General features: G+C 40.3%; 1 protein-coding gene across 1 annotated transcript in view; it reads right to left on the minus strand.

Annotated features, from left to right (window-relative positions):
- The window catches only part of ubr1 (ubiquitin protein ligase E3 component n-recognin 1), a 38,854-nt gene extending 23,176 nt beyond the window's left edge, over positions 1-15,678 (minus strand). The window contains exons 1-4 of the mRNA XM_055863241.1: positions 15,381-15,678; positions 14,371-14,630; positions 13,765-13,843; positions 13,528-13,638 (exon numbers count right to left, since the gene is read on the minus strand). Of these exons, the coding sequence (XP_055719216.1) occupies positions 13,528-13,638; positions 13,765-13,843; positions 14,371-14,630; positions 15,381-15,425 (495 nt within the window). The 5' untranslated portion in view covers positions 15,426-15,678. The remainder of the gene's footprint in view (positions 1-13,527; positions 13,639-13,764; positions 13,844-14,370; positions 14,631-15,380) is intronic.
- Between the last annotated feature and the right edge of the window lie 32 nt (positions 15,679-15,710).

Here is a 15,710-nt window from a genome sequence, read left to right on the forward strand (position 1 = left end):
TTGATTTCCTACTAAGTTCAATATATTTTTGAATATTGTTGAACGTTGTTTTAATGTCTGGATTCTGTGATTCCGTCCACATAGCAGATTTTATAGGGCCCTACACATGCATAACTAAGACAGTTCAGACATATACAAATGTATACAATACCTAATTCAACAAAAGTTATTTAGAAAACTCAAATGAGACAGAGCTCATTGTTTTTCTTCACATAATCTCTATTTTTCCCTTTTTTGGTGGAGCAGCTTAATATTCCCATATCTTTTTTTGGTAAATATATATATATCCATATACAGACATACATACTTTTTTTTTGAATATACCTTTATTATTCTCCGCAAAACCTACCACCCTTCCCCCAATTGGAGTAAACTAATAAACAATAACACTTAGAATTCTACCTTCAGTCTATACATCTTATACACATCTTACAGACAATTTTACAATAGTTATATTTTGTTTGTTTTAGTCCTTCCTCTATTTCTGATGTCCATCCAGTTTTATTTATATTTGTAACTGTGCTATTTCACAACATTTCTGAACCTATATACATTTTACAGACCCTGTATGTTTTACATTGGTTATCTTGTTATTAATCCCACCCTTCAGCTCCATTCAACCCCTCCCATCAAGGTCTTAACACCATCCATTTTGGATCTCTATTTGCCATATATTTTTCAACTGTGCTGTGATGCTTCACAAAAGCACTGAACCTTTCTATTCTCATAGCTTCTACAGATTGTAAATTAAAAATATATTTTTTTGCTAAAATAATTATTATATTATTGATTGATTGACTATGGCTTTTCAAATAACCCAGTACTGCTATCTGTAGCGTTAGTTGTAGGCAAATGTTGCAATTCTTCAGCCATTCCTGGACCTGTGACCAAAAATTAGCTACATTTGTTTCTAATAATAATTTATGTTTCTAATAATTGCGCCAACGGTTGTTGCCTTCTCACCAAGCTGCTTGCCTATTGTCCTGTAGCCCATCCCAGCCTTGTGCAGGTCCATTTTATCCCTGATGTCCTTACACAGCTCTCTGGTCTTGGCCATTGTGGAAAGGTTGGAGTCTCTTTGATTGAGTGTGTGGACAGGTGTCTTTTATACAGGTAACGAGTTCAAACAGGTGCAGTTAATACAGGTAATGAGTGGAGAACAGGAGGGCTTCTTAAAGAAAAACTAACAGGTCTGTGAGAGACGGAATTCTTACTAGTTGGTAGGTGATCAAATACTGATGTCATGCAATAAAATGCAAATTAATTACTTAAAAATCATACAATGTGATTTTCTGGATTTTTGTTTTAGATTCCGTCTCTCACAGTTGAAGTGTACCTATGATATAAATTACAGACCTCTACATGCTTTGTAAGTAGGAAAACCTGCAAAATCAGCAGTGTATCAAATACTTGTTCTCCCCACTGTATATTTAAACTCCAGTCATACTTTATCAAAAGCCTTTTCAAAATCAGCTATGAAAACCAGGCCTGGAGTCCCTGATATTTCATAGTATTCTATTATTTCCATTACTTGTCTTATATTATCTCCAATGTATCGTCCATGTAAAAAACCTGTCTGATTAGGATGAATAATATCTGACATTACTTTTTAATTCTATGTGCCAAGCATCTTGCTAGGATTTTTTAGTGTAAGAGGCCTCCAATTTTTGAAATGGACCGGATCTTTATATGTCCTAGCTGTGTCTGAATCCTGGCTTAGAAGACCACCAAAAACCCTGAAATGTCCATCCCTAACTATAACATTTTCCGACAAGATAGAACTGCCAAAGGGGGCGGAGTTGCAATCTACTACAAAGATAGCCTGCAGAGCTGTCTTACTATCCAGGTCTGTGCCCAAACAATGAGCTCCTACTTTTAAAAAATCCACCTTTCCAGAAACAATTCTCTCACCGTTGCACTTGCTATAGACCACCTTCTGCCCCCAGCTGTGCCCTGGACACCATATGTGAATTGATTGGCCCCAATCTTACTTCAGAGCTCGTGCTCTTAGGTGAACTAAACTGGGACATGCTTAACACCAAGGCCATCCTACAATCTAAACTTGATGCCCCCAATCTCACACAAATTATCAATGAACCTACCAGGTACAACCCCAAATCCGTAAACACGGGCACCCTCATAGATATTATCCTAACCAACCTGCCCTTCAAATACACCTCTGCTGTCTTCAACCAGGATCTCAGCGACCACTGCCTCATTGCCTGCATCCGTAATGGGTCTGCGATCAAACAACCACCCCTCATCACTGTCAAACTCTCCCTAAAACACTTCAGCGAGCAGGCCTTTCTAATCGACCTGGCCCGGGTATCCTGGAAGGACATTGACCTTATTCCGTCAGTCGAGGATGCCTGGTCATTCTTTAAAAGTAATTTCCTCACAACCTTAAATAAGCATGCCCCATTCAAAATATGTACAACCAGGAACAGATATAGCCCCTGGTTCACCCCAGACCTGACTGCCCTTGACCAGCACAAAAACATTGTGTGGCGTACTGCATTAGCATTGAACAGCTCCCGCGATATGCGACTTTTCAGGGAAATTAGGAACCAATATACACAGGCAGTTAGGAAAGCAAAGGCTAGCTTTTTCAAACAGAAATTTGCATCCTGTAGCACAATCTCAAAAACATTTTGGCACACTAAAATCCATGGAGAATAAGAGCACCTCCTCCCAGCTGCCCACTGCACTGAGGCTAGGAAACACTGTCCCCACCGATAAATCCACGATAATTGAGAATTTCAATAAGCATTTTTCTACGGCTGGCCGTGCTTCCACCTGGCTAACCCTACCCCAGTCAACAGTCCTGCATCCCCCACAGTAACTTGCCCAAGCCTCCACCATTTCTCCTTCACCCAAATCCAGATAGCTGATGTTCTGAAAGAGCGGCAAAATCTGTAACTCTACAAATCAGCCGGGCTAGACAATCTGGACCATCTCTAAAATTATCCGCCGAAATTGTTGAAACCCCTATTACTAGCCTGTTGAACCTCTCTTTCGTATCGTCTGAGATCCCCAAAGATTGGAAAGCTGCCACGGTCATCCCCCTGTTCAAAGGGGAAGACACTCTAGACCCAAACTGCTATAGACCTATATCTATCCAACCCTGCCTATCTAAGGTCTTCGAAAGCCAAGTTAACAAACAGATCACCGACCATTTCGAATCCCACCGTACCTTCTCCGCTATGCAATCTGGTTTCCGAGCTGGTCATGGGTGCACCTCTGCCACGCTCAAGGTCCTAAACGATATCATAACCGCCATTGATAAGAGACATTACTGTGCAGCTTTATTCATCGACCTGGCCAAAGCTTTCGACTCTGTCATTCACCACATTCTTAGCAGCAGACTCAACAGCCTTGGTTTCCAAAATGAATCCCTCGCCTGGTTCACCAACTACTTCTCAGACAAAGTTCAGTGTGTCAAATCGGAGGGCCTGTTGTCCAGACTTCTGTCAGTCTCTATGGGGGTGCCACAGTGTTCAATTCTCGTGCCAACTTTCTCTGTAAACATCGATGATGTCGCTCTTGCTGCTGGTGATTATCTGATCCCCCTCCACGCAGACAACACCAGTCTGTATACATCTGGCCCATCTTTGGACACTGTGTTAACTAACCTCCAGACGAGCTTCAATGCCATACAACTCTCCTTCCGTGGCCTCCAACTGCTCTTAAATGCAAGTAAAACTAAATGCATGCTCTTCAACTGATCGCTGCCCACCTGCAACAAAGCATCCTTCACTCATGCTGCCAAACATACCCTCGTAAAACTGACTATCCTACCGATCCTTGACTTTGTCATTTGCAAAGTAGCCTCCAACACTCTACTCAGCAAATAGGATGCAATCTATCACAATGCCATCCGTTTTGCCACCAAAGCCCCTTATACTACCCACCATTGCGACCTGTATGCTCTCGTTGGCTGGCCCTTGCTTCATATTCGTCGCCAAACCCACTGGCTCCAGGTCATCTATAAGTCTTTGCTAGGTAAAGCCCCGCCTTATCGCAGCTCACTGGTCAACATAGCAGCACCCACCCATAGCACGCGCTCCAGCAGGTATATTTCACTGGTCACCCCCAAAGCCAATTCCTTCTCCGGCCACCTTTCCTTCCAGTTTTCTGCTGCCAATGACTGGAACAAACTGCAAAAATCACTGAAGCTGGAGACTCATATCTCCCTCACTAGCTTTAAGCACCAGCTGTCAGAGCAGCTCATAGATCACTGCACCTGTACATAGCCCACCCAACTACCTCATCCCCATACTGTTAACTATTTTGCTCCTTTGCACCCCAGTATCTCTACTTGTACACATCTTCTGCACATCTATAACTCCACTGTTTAATTGCTATATTGTAATAATTTCGCCACTATGGCCTATTTATTGCCTTACCTCCGTTATCCTACCTCATTTGCACACACTGTATATAGACTTTTTCTCTATTGTGTTGTTGACTGTATGTTTGTTTATTCCATGTGTAACTCTGTGTTGTTGTTTGTGTCGCACTGCTTTGCTTTATCTTGGCCAGGTCGCAGTTGTAAATGAGAACTTGTTCTCAACTAGCCTACCTGGCTAAATAAAGATGAAATAAATATATATATATATATAGTGGTTAAAACATGCTAATATTTGTCCTCTGAGTATATCAAAAACAGTTTGGTATACTTCCACTGGTATAACATCCAGCCCTGGAGTTCTCAGCCTTAAAGGCTTTAATTGCATCAAGAAGTTCCTCTGTAATTTGGCCTTCACATGAGTCTTTCTGTACTGATGTTAATTTTACATTATTATTAGGAAAAAAATCCATACAATTAGCTTCGGTTAGTGGAGATGGAGACTGAAACGAAAACATATTCTTAAAGTACTTTACTTCCTCTTTCAAAATATCATTCAGTGAATCATGCGTGACTCCATCATTTGTAACAAGTTTCAGTAAATTATTTTTGATAGCATTTCTATGTTGAAGATTTTAAAATAATTTGGTGCATTTTCCCACATATTTTATCCAGTTCGCTTTATTTTTTACAATATATTACACTGGGTCTTTCTTGAATAAGTTCTTCCATTTCTTTTTGTTTTTCCTCTAACTTATTATGTGCCTCTATGGTACAGTATTTATTGCTATCTAACTGTATTGTTAGTCCTTCAAGTTCCTTTGTTAATATGGACTCTTTTGATCTAAATTGCTTTTGTTTTATAGATGAGTACTGAATTGCATGGCTTCTAAAGGCACACTTAAAAGTGTCCCATACAATACGGGGATCTGCTGTACCTATGGTATGTCTGCAAAAGTCAGTTATAAATTCTTCTGTCCTAGTTCTAAACAATTTATCATCTAGTAGGCTTTGATTCAATTTCCAATATCCTCGCCCACGTGGAAATTCTGTAAGAGTAATATATATGCCAATTATGTGATGATCCGACCGCATTCTGTCCCCTATCAACACTTTTTAAACTTTGTGCCAGAGAGATGGCATAAGAAAGTAGTCAAGACGACTAGCTTGATTAAGCCTCCGCCATGTATATCTCACTAGGTCAGGGTATTTTAAGTCTCCATATATCCACTAATTCCAATATATCCATGACATTCATGATTTCCTTAAGTGCCTGAGGGTGATAATTTGTAGTGTGATTTCCTTTCCGGTCCATAGAGGTATTTAAGACCATATAAAATCATAATAATAGAGTCTAGTGTTGCTTGTAGAGTTGCTAAATTCTTATATATATTTTCAAAGAAGCTTGGATCATCATTATTCGGACCGTATAGGTTAATAAGCCATATCTGTTTATTGTCCAATAACATATTTAAAATAATCCATCTACCTTGATGATCTGTTTGGACAATTTGCACATTTAGATCAAAATTACTATTAATTAAAACCATCACCCCTTTTGAATTTCTTTGCCCATGGGAGAAATATATTTCGCCCCCCAGTCCTTTTTCCACAAAACTTGATCGAAAATTGTTGAATGAGTTTCCTGTAAACAATAGATATTATATTCCTTCTCTTTTAGCCAGGTAAATACTGATTGTCTTTTCTTATTATCTACTAAAAAAGCCATTACAATTGTAACTGGCTATACTTATTTCACCACTTACCATAATGGAGACAACTTTCAATTCTATTTATCAAAATATATGTTTGTAAACATACCATTAAAAAGTAACATGATGATTGAGTGTCTATATAGCTGTACCATGATATTTGCATTGCTACTAAGTAAACCTCCAATTGGTCCCCACTATTCCACCCGCTAAAAGCCCTCCTCAGCCCGAGTTGGGTTGTCATCCCAATGCCCGGCAGACCCCCCGGATCCCATAGCCCTGAAAAGACTGGGATCCATCCTTCGGAAAGAGCACACAGTGCCATTTACAGAACAGAAGTAGATCAACCGCCAAATGCATTTCCATCGCCCTCACCTCGATTTGTATTATATATTTATTTTTTTGATAGCTATATTTTTTTTTAAATCCTGTTTCTTATTTTCCATAATTAGCCATTAATATTTGTAGTAATGTAGGCAATTTATGCAAAGGATTTTACCTCTCACCAGTCTCGCCATTACCAAAATTACATTATTGCAAGCAATTATTATATTAGCAAACAATTATTGTGAATCATCCTATATTGTCCCTAACATCTTTTTCTCCTTCGCAACAGTTGTGGGATACGCACCTACACACTCAAACCTTTTCCCCCACATAACTATAGGCTCACATTCTCAACAGTTGCACCATCCCAGAGCCCAACTCAAGAAAGATCTTGATTTACGACTGCATATACAGGTGCAGCTGTATGAGAAGGCCTGCAAGACTGTGCAAAGAAAATGGGCAGAAATGGGGAGATTTTATTAACCATTGTCATGTCCAGGATGATGGGAGGTCAAATGTACCCCTTTTCCCTGAAAGAACCACAACACTGTCCCCCGTATTGACCATATTCCCAAGCATCTCCATGCAGTCAGACTTTTGATTTTGTGCCACCAGTGCCAAAATAATATACCCCCTCTGAATGTCCGAGTGTGACCCCCTCCCCATGGGTTACTGCAGCTAGTGTTGCCAGCACTGCAGCTAGTGTTGCCAGCACTGCCACTGCCTGGGTGGGGGGCACCCCACCGGAATCCCCACCGGCTAGGTACAAGGTCGTCAAGGTTCTCATAAGTAGCTTTGAGAATTTCCTTGTATAGAATGCTCTCCCTTTAGGGGGCTTTGGCTTTGCAGGACCAACCCTGCTTTTGTGTTCCAATTAGTTATATTTGAAGAAATATAGAAAAGCTATATTTTTTATTGTATTATTACAATCCATAACCAGGCTAGAATTGTGCTTCATTATTTTCCTCGTCTATAAGAACTTCGTAATTTTAAAAATAGACATGGAGTAGCCTTTGTGTCTCTGAACAACTGGTTATCAATATATAGTTTATCGATGACGAAAGCTACTCGTTTCCATTTTAATCTATTTTCCTTGAAAATTGGACACAGAACTTTACGTCGTTCTGCAATTTCCTCCGGGAACTGGTCATTCATGCCAATTTTGGTCCCAGCAAGTCTTTTACCCAGGCTTTTAACCATTATTTTATCTTTAAAAGAAGCAAATTTGGCAACGATTGGGCGTTCATACCTCTGCCCAAAGCAGTGTGCACGTTTGAGTTGGATTTTGTTGATAGCCTCGCGTGGAATGTGAAGCTCTCTAAGGAGGAACTCTAACTACAGATTCAGGAACTTCTCATTTTTTCTCTTGGATACCTGTAAGTACGAGATTCTCTCTCATGGATCTAGTCTGTAGGTCAAGTAAGGCTTCTCTCAGAACAGTGTACTCCTTTTTAAGTTCATTCATTTCGATTTCAATCTTATTGACTGTCCCTTTTTGTTTGTATCTGTCTCCAATGTCGCAGCTTTTTCATCACACATCTCGAGGCTTGCCTTCAACTCTTTTATATCCTTACTGACTAATTCAAGCATACCCAGTTTGTAATTTATTGATTTTAACAAATCGGTTTCGACCTTTACCATTCCCGGTGGTGAAAATATTAAAATTGTTTGTAGAAGGGTCACATTTTCATTTTGAAATAGGTTCCCCTGTCTTACTCTCCATCATGTTTAGGTGTTGCTTGTTTTCGTAATATTTGTCGATACATTTCTCTAGTCTTAAGATTTGTTTTGTTATCCAGATTGAAGGTTATCACCCACCAGATTGTGTAGTGTTAATATTTAGTCTAATTTTCCGATATTGAATATTACGTTTTTATCTTGAGGTGCTCTACATAACTACGTTCAGTCTGCCATCTTCAGTCCGCCATTACCTACAACTCTGGTTGGACGTAGTGCCAAATTGACTAATCTCTTAACAAAAGAAGAAGACAAGACTAACTTCTAAACTGTACACTACATAATATGGCATAGACTAGGTTGGACGATATAACCGTTTCGTAATAGAGACGTTAAGGCCGCACGATTAAACGAATTCAGATCGAAATTGCAATACCCATATCACAAGAGACTGCGATTATCTCCTTTCTTTGACACTACGTTAAAAATAAACTATGGTACCTCCTCCAAATGCGCTAGCCTCATTCAATATCTACATGCACAGAGGATGCTGACCAATAACAAGCGGGCTCGCTTACTCTGCATGGCATGCACACGCTTGCCAATCACAAGCTTCCCCGCTTAGAGCGCGCAATTAGACGCTGGAAAGGGCTTTACATTGTGTCGGAAACACGAGTGCTGCTAGTGCCAACTAGACCACCGATTTGGTGACAGAGCATCTTCAGTGGTATGGCAGCATTTCGGCTACAGGCAAACCAATGTCAACCAAATACAAGTGTTATGGAGACAACACCACACATGTATTCAATAATTTGAAGAACCATTCCCTACTTTATGAAAATTGCATGGTGAAATGTTTTTTTTTAATTAATTGACAGCAGAAAAGCCTCTCAGCCACCTATGTTAAGCAGGCATTGACTACTGGTGTTTTTAAGTTTAACACCCTACAAAAAAACATCCCGCCTACACATAGAAATCCCAGAAGATATCACCTATCACAAACAAAGATATGATTCCTATTTATACAGTCAGGAAAGACGGCTTCAAGAACATGATAAACATTGCTCATTTGGCTTGTCAACTAAAACCCTCAAACGTTTACAGATGCACAATTGAGCGCATCCTGTCGGGCTGTATCACTGCCTGGTACGGCAACTGCACCGCCCACAACCGCAGGGTTCTCTAGAGGGTGGTGTGGTCTGCACAACGCATCACCAGGGGCAAACTACCTGCCCTCCAGGACATCTACAGCACCCGATGTCACAATATGGCCAAAAAGATCATCAAGGACAGCAACCACCCGAGCCACTGCCTGTACACCCCGCTATCATCCAGAAGGCGAGGTCAGTACAGCTGCATCAAAGTTGGGACCGAGAGATTGAAAAACAGCTTCTATCTCAAGGCCATCAGACTTAAATAGCTATCACTAGTACAGAGAGGCTGCAGCCTAGGTACACAGACTTGAAATCATTGGCCACTTTAATAAATGGAACACTATAGTCACTGTAATACATGTTTACATATCTTGCATCACTCATCTCATATGTACATCCTGTATTATAAACTGGGTGGGTCGAGCCCTGAATGCTGATTGCCTGACAGCCGTGGTATATCAGACCGTATACCACAAAACATTTATTTTTATTACGTTGGTAAACATTTTATAATAGCAATAAGTCACCTTGGGGATTTGTGGTATATGGCCAATATAACACGGCTAAGGGCAGTGTCCAGGCACTCCGCGATGCATCGTGCACAAGAACAGCCCTTAGCCGTGGTATAGTGGCCAAATACCACACCTCCTCATGCCTTATTGCTTAATTCTATACTATCTACTGTATCTTAGTCTATGCCACTCTGACATTGCTCATCCATATATTTATATATTCTTAATTCCATTCCTTAGATTTGTGTGTATTTGGCAATCGTTGTGAAATTGTTAGATATTACTTATTAGATATTGCTATACTGATGGAACTAGAAGCACAAGCATTTCGCTAAACCTGCAATAACATCTGCTAAAAACGTGTATGTGATCAATCAAATGTGATTAGATATACAAGCTGGACAGGAGATACAAAAGTATTGGGACTAGGGCTGACCCCAATTAGTCGACTGGTCAATTGTTTGGTCATTAGCCTGTTGGTCGACTGAGATTGTTTAAGTCAAGCAGCTCTCATGAGGACCGCCACAGGAAAGGAAGACCCAGAGTTACCTCTGCTGCAGAGGATAAGTTCATTAGTTACCGGCCTCAGAAATTGCAGCCCAAATAAATGCTTCAGAGTTCAACTAACAGACACATTAACATTAACTGTTCAGAGGAGACTGTGTGAATCAGGCCTTCATGGTCAAATTGCTGCAATGAAACCACTACTAAAGGACAGAAACAAGAAGAAGAAACTTGCTTGGGCCAAGAAACACGAGCTATGGACATTAGACCGATGGAAATCTGTCCTTTGGTCTGATGAGTCCAAATTCGATATGTTTGGTTCCAACCGCTGTGTCTTTGTGAGATGCAAAGTAGGCGAACAGATGATCTCTGCATGTGTGGTTCCACCGTGAAGCATGGAGGAGGAGGTGTGATGGTGTGGGGCTGCTTTGCTGGTGACACTGTCTGTGATTATTTTGAATTCAGACAGACAACCAGCGTGGCTATCACAGTATTCTGTAGCGATACGCCATCCCATCTGGTTTGCGCTTAGTGGGACTATCATTTGTTTTTTAACAGGACAATGACCCACAACACACCTCCAGGCTGTGTAAGGTACTATTTGATCAAGAAGGAGAGTGATGGTGCTGCATCAGATGACCGTGCCTCCACAATCACCCAACCTAAAACCAATTGAGATAGTTTGGGATGAGTTGGACCACAGCCAACAAGTGCTCACCATATGCTGGAAAAGCATTCCTGGTGATGCTTGTTGAGAGAATAACAAGAGTGTGCAAAGCTGTCAAGGTAAAGGGTGGCTACATTGAAAAATCTAAAATATATTTTTATTTGTTTAACACTTTTTTGGTTACTACATGATTCCTTATGTGTTATTTCATAGTTTTGATGTCTTCACTATTACTCTACAATGAAGAAAAACTTTTTTACTAAGAAAAACACTTGAATGAGTAGGTGTCCAAACTTTTGACTGGTACTGTACATGTAAAAATGCACGTTTAAAAAATACGCTTAAGAACAGACGACTATCAGTCGACCAAGATTTGTTTTTTGTCGGGGACAGCCCTAATTGGGAGAGTGACATTTTCTGTTTTTTTTTGGCTCTGTACTCTAGCACTTTGGATTTGAAATGATACAAATGACTATGGGGTTAAAGTGCAGCCCGTCAGCTTTAAGGGTATTTTCCATCCATATTGTGTGAACCGTTTAGAAATTACAGCACTTTTTGTACATAGTCCCCCCATTTTAGGGGACCAAAATTATTGGGACAAATTCACTTGTGTATTAAAGTAGTCAAAAGTTTAGTATTTGGTTCCATATTCCAAGCACGCAATGATTACATCAAGCTTGTGACTTGACAAACTTGTTGGATGCATTTGCTGTTTCAGATTATTTTGGGCCTAATATAAATGAATGGTAAAAAATGTAGAGTCATTTGAGTCACTTTTATTGTAAATAATAATATAGTATGTTTTGTGATGGTGAGAGGTTAGCATGTCTTGGGGGTATAATATTTGTGCTTCTGTAACTTTCCTCATTATTCACGAATCATTTAGGACTATCTGTAATCCGACAGTAGGCTACGTGTTACATGTTAAGGCACTGACTTATATTTCAATTATAATAATGATTGAGCCTACTTATACAATCATACGCTTCCTAATTGGAGCGGCAGGGTAAGCGGCAGGTAGCCTAGTGGTTAGAGCGTTGGACTAGTAACCGAAAGGTTGCAAACTCAAATCCCTGAGCTGACAAGGTACAAATCTGTCGTTCTGCCCCTGAACAGGCAGTTAACCCACTGTTCCTAGGCTGTCATTGAAAATAAGAATTTGTTCTTAACTGACTTGCCTAGTTAAATAAAAGGTTAAAAAAAAAATAATACAAAAATATTTACAAATTACAAAATCCATCTGCAGTCTATGGCTGCCTGAATAAATAATTAACTTAGGTTATTTAATAACTCAATAGTAAAATAAGAAATCAAAACTAATGTTATTAATTAAATTAATAAGTGCTGTGCTTATAGCACACTATATTATGTTAAAAATGAATCATGTTTCATATGTAGGTGTAATAATCATATCTATTATCATATGTGTAACAATGTTAGAAAATATTTGTTTAATTTGGTTTTGTATTCAGTTAGCACAGAATGTAGTAATTCTGATGTTCTCCACCCTGACACCCAAGAAGACTCAAGGCTGTAATCGCTGCCAAAGGTGCTTCAAGAAAGTACTGAGTAAAGGATCTGAATACTTATGTAAATGTAATATTTCAGTAATATTTTTGTTTTATGTAAATTTGCCATTATGGGGTATTGTGTGTAGATTGATGAGGGGGGAAAAAAGTATTAATCAATTTTAGAACAAGCCTGTAACGTAACAAAATATGGGAAAAAGTCAAGGGGTCTGAATACTTTCCAAATGCACTGTAAGACCACAATCAGAAGTGTACAGACTATCAAAAAGAACACAAACATTATTCAACAGATAGGCTAAATAACACATAGGTAGAGCTACAGTCAGTTTGTTTATCTATTCTAGACACCATGTCACACTACCATGTCAAAACAGGGGATGTAATCTATCACTAGACATTAGGTCTGGGACATCACCCGCCTGAGAGCTTCCTTGTTTGAAACCCAGACAGTGTTGTCATGTGATGTGTCACTAAAAAGCAGCCTACAGGGCAGCGGCCAGCCTTCAATAGAGGCACCTGCTGTTTACGGATAGAGGCTATGAGCCACATGGGCCTTCTGTGTTTGCTCACCGCTCCTGATCTTATCAGAGGAAGGCCCAGTAATCTCAACACACTGGGTAAGGAAAGCCAGACAACACCTGGGCTGGGCTGCATAAGTAATCAACCACTTTTGTTTCATGACTGTTCACCACACTGTTCAATGACTTGAATGCCCCTCCATTTAGGCCTATTTATAATTGTTTCTTATCAAGATTATCAGCAAAAACCATTCCATGTTGATATGGAAACATTGTTGATGGATGATAATATAACATAAGTGGACCAAATTAAATAGAACGTCAGTAGACTGCCTTTATCTCATCCCCTTATTTTCCATAAGGCCTCTCTGCAACCACCCTCCCACTGTCATTCCAGCTCTAATTTGTTTTGTGATGGAGGCTGACCAAGTGTCAATTTCCCAGACACTTTCTTGTTGAAGGCCAAAAGTGCATTCTCCAACTCAAGACAGGAAAAGACGCACACTGAGGTCATCAACACAGAATGGAAAAATAAAATGTGACCCCCCCCTTCTCTCTTCCGGCTGTTATGAAACGCACCGTTTCCATGGCAGTGGCAGCCCCTGGGTCGTGTTTGGAGCAGCAGGGCCCAGTTTTCCAGGCCTCCAGATCCCCACAGTCACAGAACCCCCCTCCTGATGAAGCGTGCATCTATAAGAATCACACAACATCAAGGGTCAGTAATGGACACAGCAGGTGAGATTTCACAAGATGTTATCAACACTCATGTTAAACACTAAAACCATCCAAAAAAACACATTTTAAACGGGAACTTACTTTATAACGATGGCCCTTGTGCACACTGTCCTGGAAGCAGTCCATGCACAGTACGCATGTGGGATCTATCGCACAGTCCCTGTAATCAGACCAGCAGGAGGTTAGAGTCGTAATTTGTTCACACACATCTCAACAGTTGGCTCGAAAACACAGTCACACACTAAAATCTGATACAGAATTAACTTAACTATTAATTAGAGCCAGTTAGGCTAAGTACTGTAGTGTTGTAGTGTGTGAGGTGACCAAAAGGTAGGCCAATTAGGTAATACTAGAACTGCAGCTTTTGCAAATCAATTCTAAATAACTATTTTGATATATTTACATTGATCTTTGAACCACATTACTAGTCGAGTTAAGAGGGGGAGAATATATCTATATATTTTTTAAATAACTCACCTTCAGAGCTTATATCTAATCGGGTTGCTAAAAATGTCATCACCTTACAGTACGTTCATATGGTCAACAGATTCTTCATATTTCTGTTTCTTGACATGCCATCGCCTTACAACTACTGACTGAGTTGGTTCAAAAGTTATGAAATCTCTGTCTGATAAGCAGGTGTCTTAATGAGCATTGATGCAGGACAATTAGTAAGCTGGTTCTGACCTGCAGGAGTAGACTGTCTCCCCCTCCTTGAAGACACGTCCACAAAGCTGTGATGAGGCACTGCCCTGCTGGAGCTTCTCCAGGCCAGCCTGAGGGTCCTCGCCGAACAGGAAACACTCCAGTGGCTGCAGAAGACGGCTCTGCACCACTTCCTCCTCCTCCTGAGAGTTGGACTCCACCTCCAGGCAGTAGATCTGTGGCACCTGCTCCACCACGAAGCGGAGCATCTCTGCCCCGCAGTCCGCAGCATCCCGCCATCTCTGCAAGACATGAGAGGGAGAAGAGCAACATCCGGGTTAAATGCACACTAATCGAGACTCTTTCTACTTGAGGCAGATATATATATATAGGTGATAGTACATCAAAAGGCGGTCTTGAACCACCTTCTTGAATTATAAAAACATCTTTGTTATACAGTGTTCTGACAAAAAGCATTAACCTAGCAAGCTCAAATTAAAACACACAAACACTTTTTTAAATAGGCAGTGTTTAGCCATAATTATGACTTTGTGGCTGTGGTAACTCGTGATGACAGAGGCGAGATGGTCATGGCTAGAAAACAGTTTGTCAAATTAACGTCTCCCACACACACACGCTATAAGCTAACGTTAGTCACAGATCCTGACAACCAAGATTATCCGTTGCTGTGTGACAACGTAGCTAGCTAACTAACTACCACCAAGAACATCTGAACTAACGTTAGCTGTATGAACACAATTCATAATTAAAGTACCAGACATATCTTAACTAGCTAGATAGATGGGTAATGCGATGCCCACCAAAATAGTATTCTTGCAACATTAGCTAGCTAGCTAGCTACAGTAGCTAGTAAATGTTGCTAGCGTTAGCAGGTTAGCAAACTTGAAAAGGGGTGCGTAGAAGAGCGTCCACCAAGTAAAACGGGAACTGACTCAAATATAGTGTAAAACCATATCATCAGTAAAATATAAGATAGATCAAGACAAAATACGCGTGTAATTTACAGAAATTACATTTAGAGCATACCATACCTTACTGAGCTCCAGTCCGTTTAACGATGTTTCACCTTCCGCCATATTCCATTTGCCGTAAAACTGTTGATGTCAGGGAGTGAGACTGTGGGGAGACGTTTGAGTTATTTTTGCGACTGACCTCGCCTAGTCATGGCTAGAAGGGATTCAGCTTTTGTGAGATGTTACTTTTTGTAGCAGGTTAGGATAATTAACATAGCAGGATGCTTCGGTTAGGGAAGAGGGTAGATTTAGCTCAAATGCAACACTTTTTAACGTTCGGCGTTAATTTGACAAACGTTGTATTCTCTCTATCCGTGACCACCTCGCCTCTGTCGTCACTACTTACCA

Source organism: Salvelinus fontinalis, chromosome 15 (genome assembly GCF_029448725.1).
Source record: "Salvelinus fontinalis isolate EN_2023a chromosome 15, ASM2944872v1, whole genome shotgun sequence".
NCBI lineage: Eukaryota > Metazoa > Chordata > Actinopteri > Salmoniformes > Salmonidae > Salvelinus > Salvelinus fontinalis.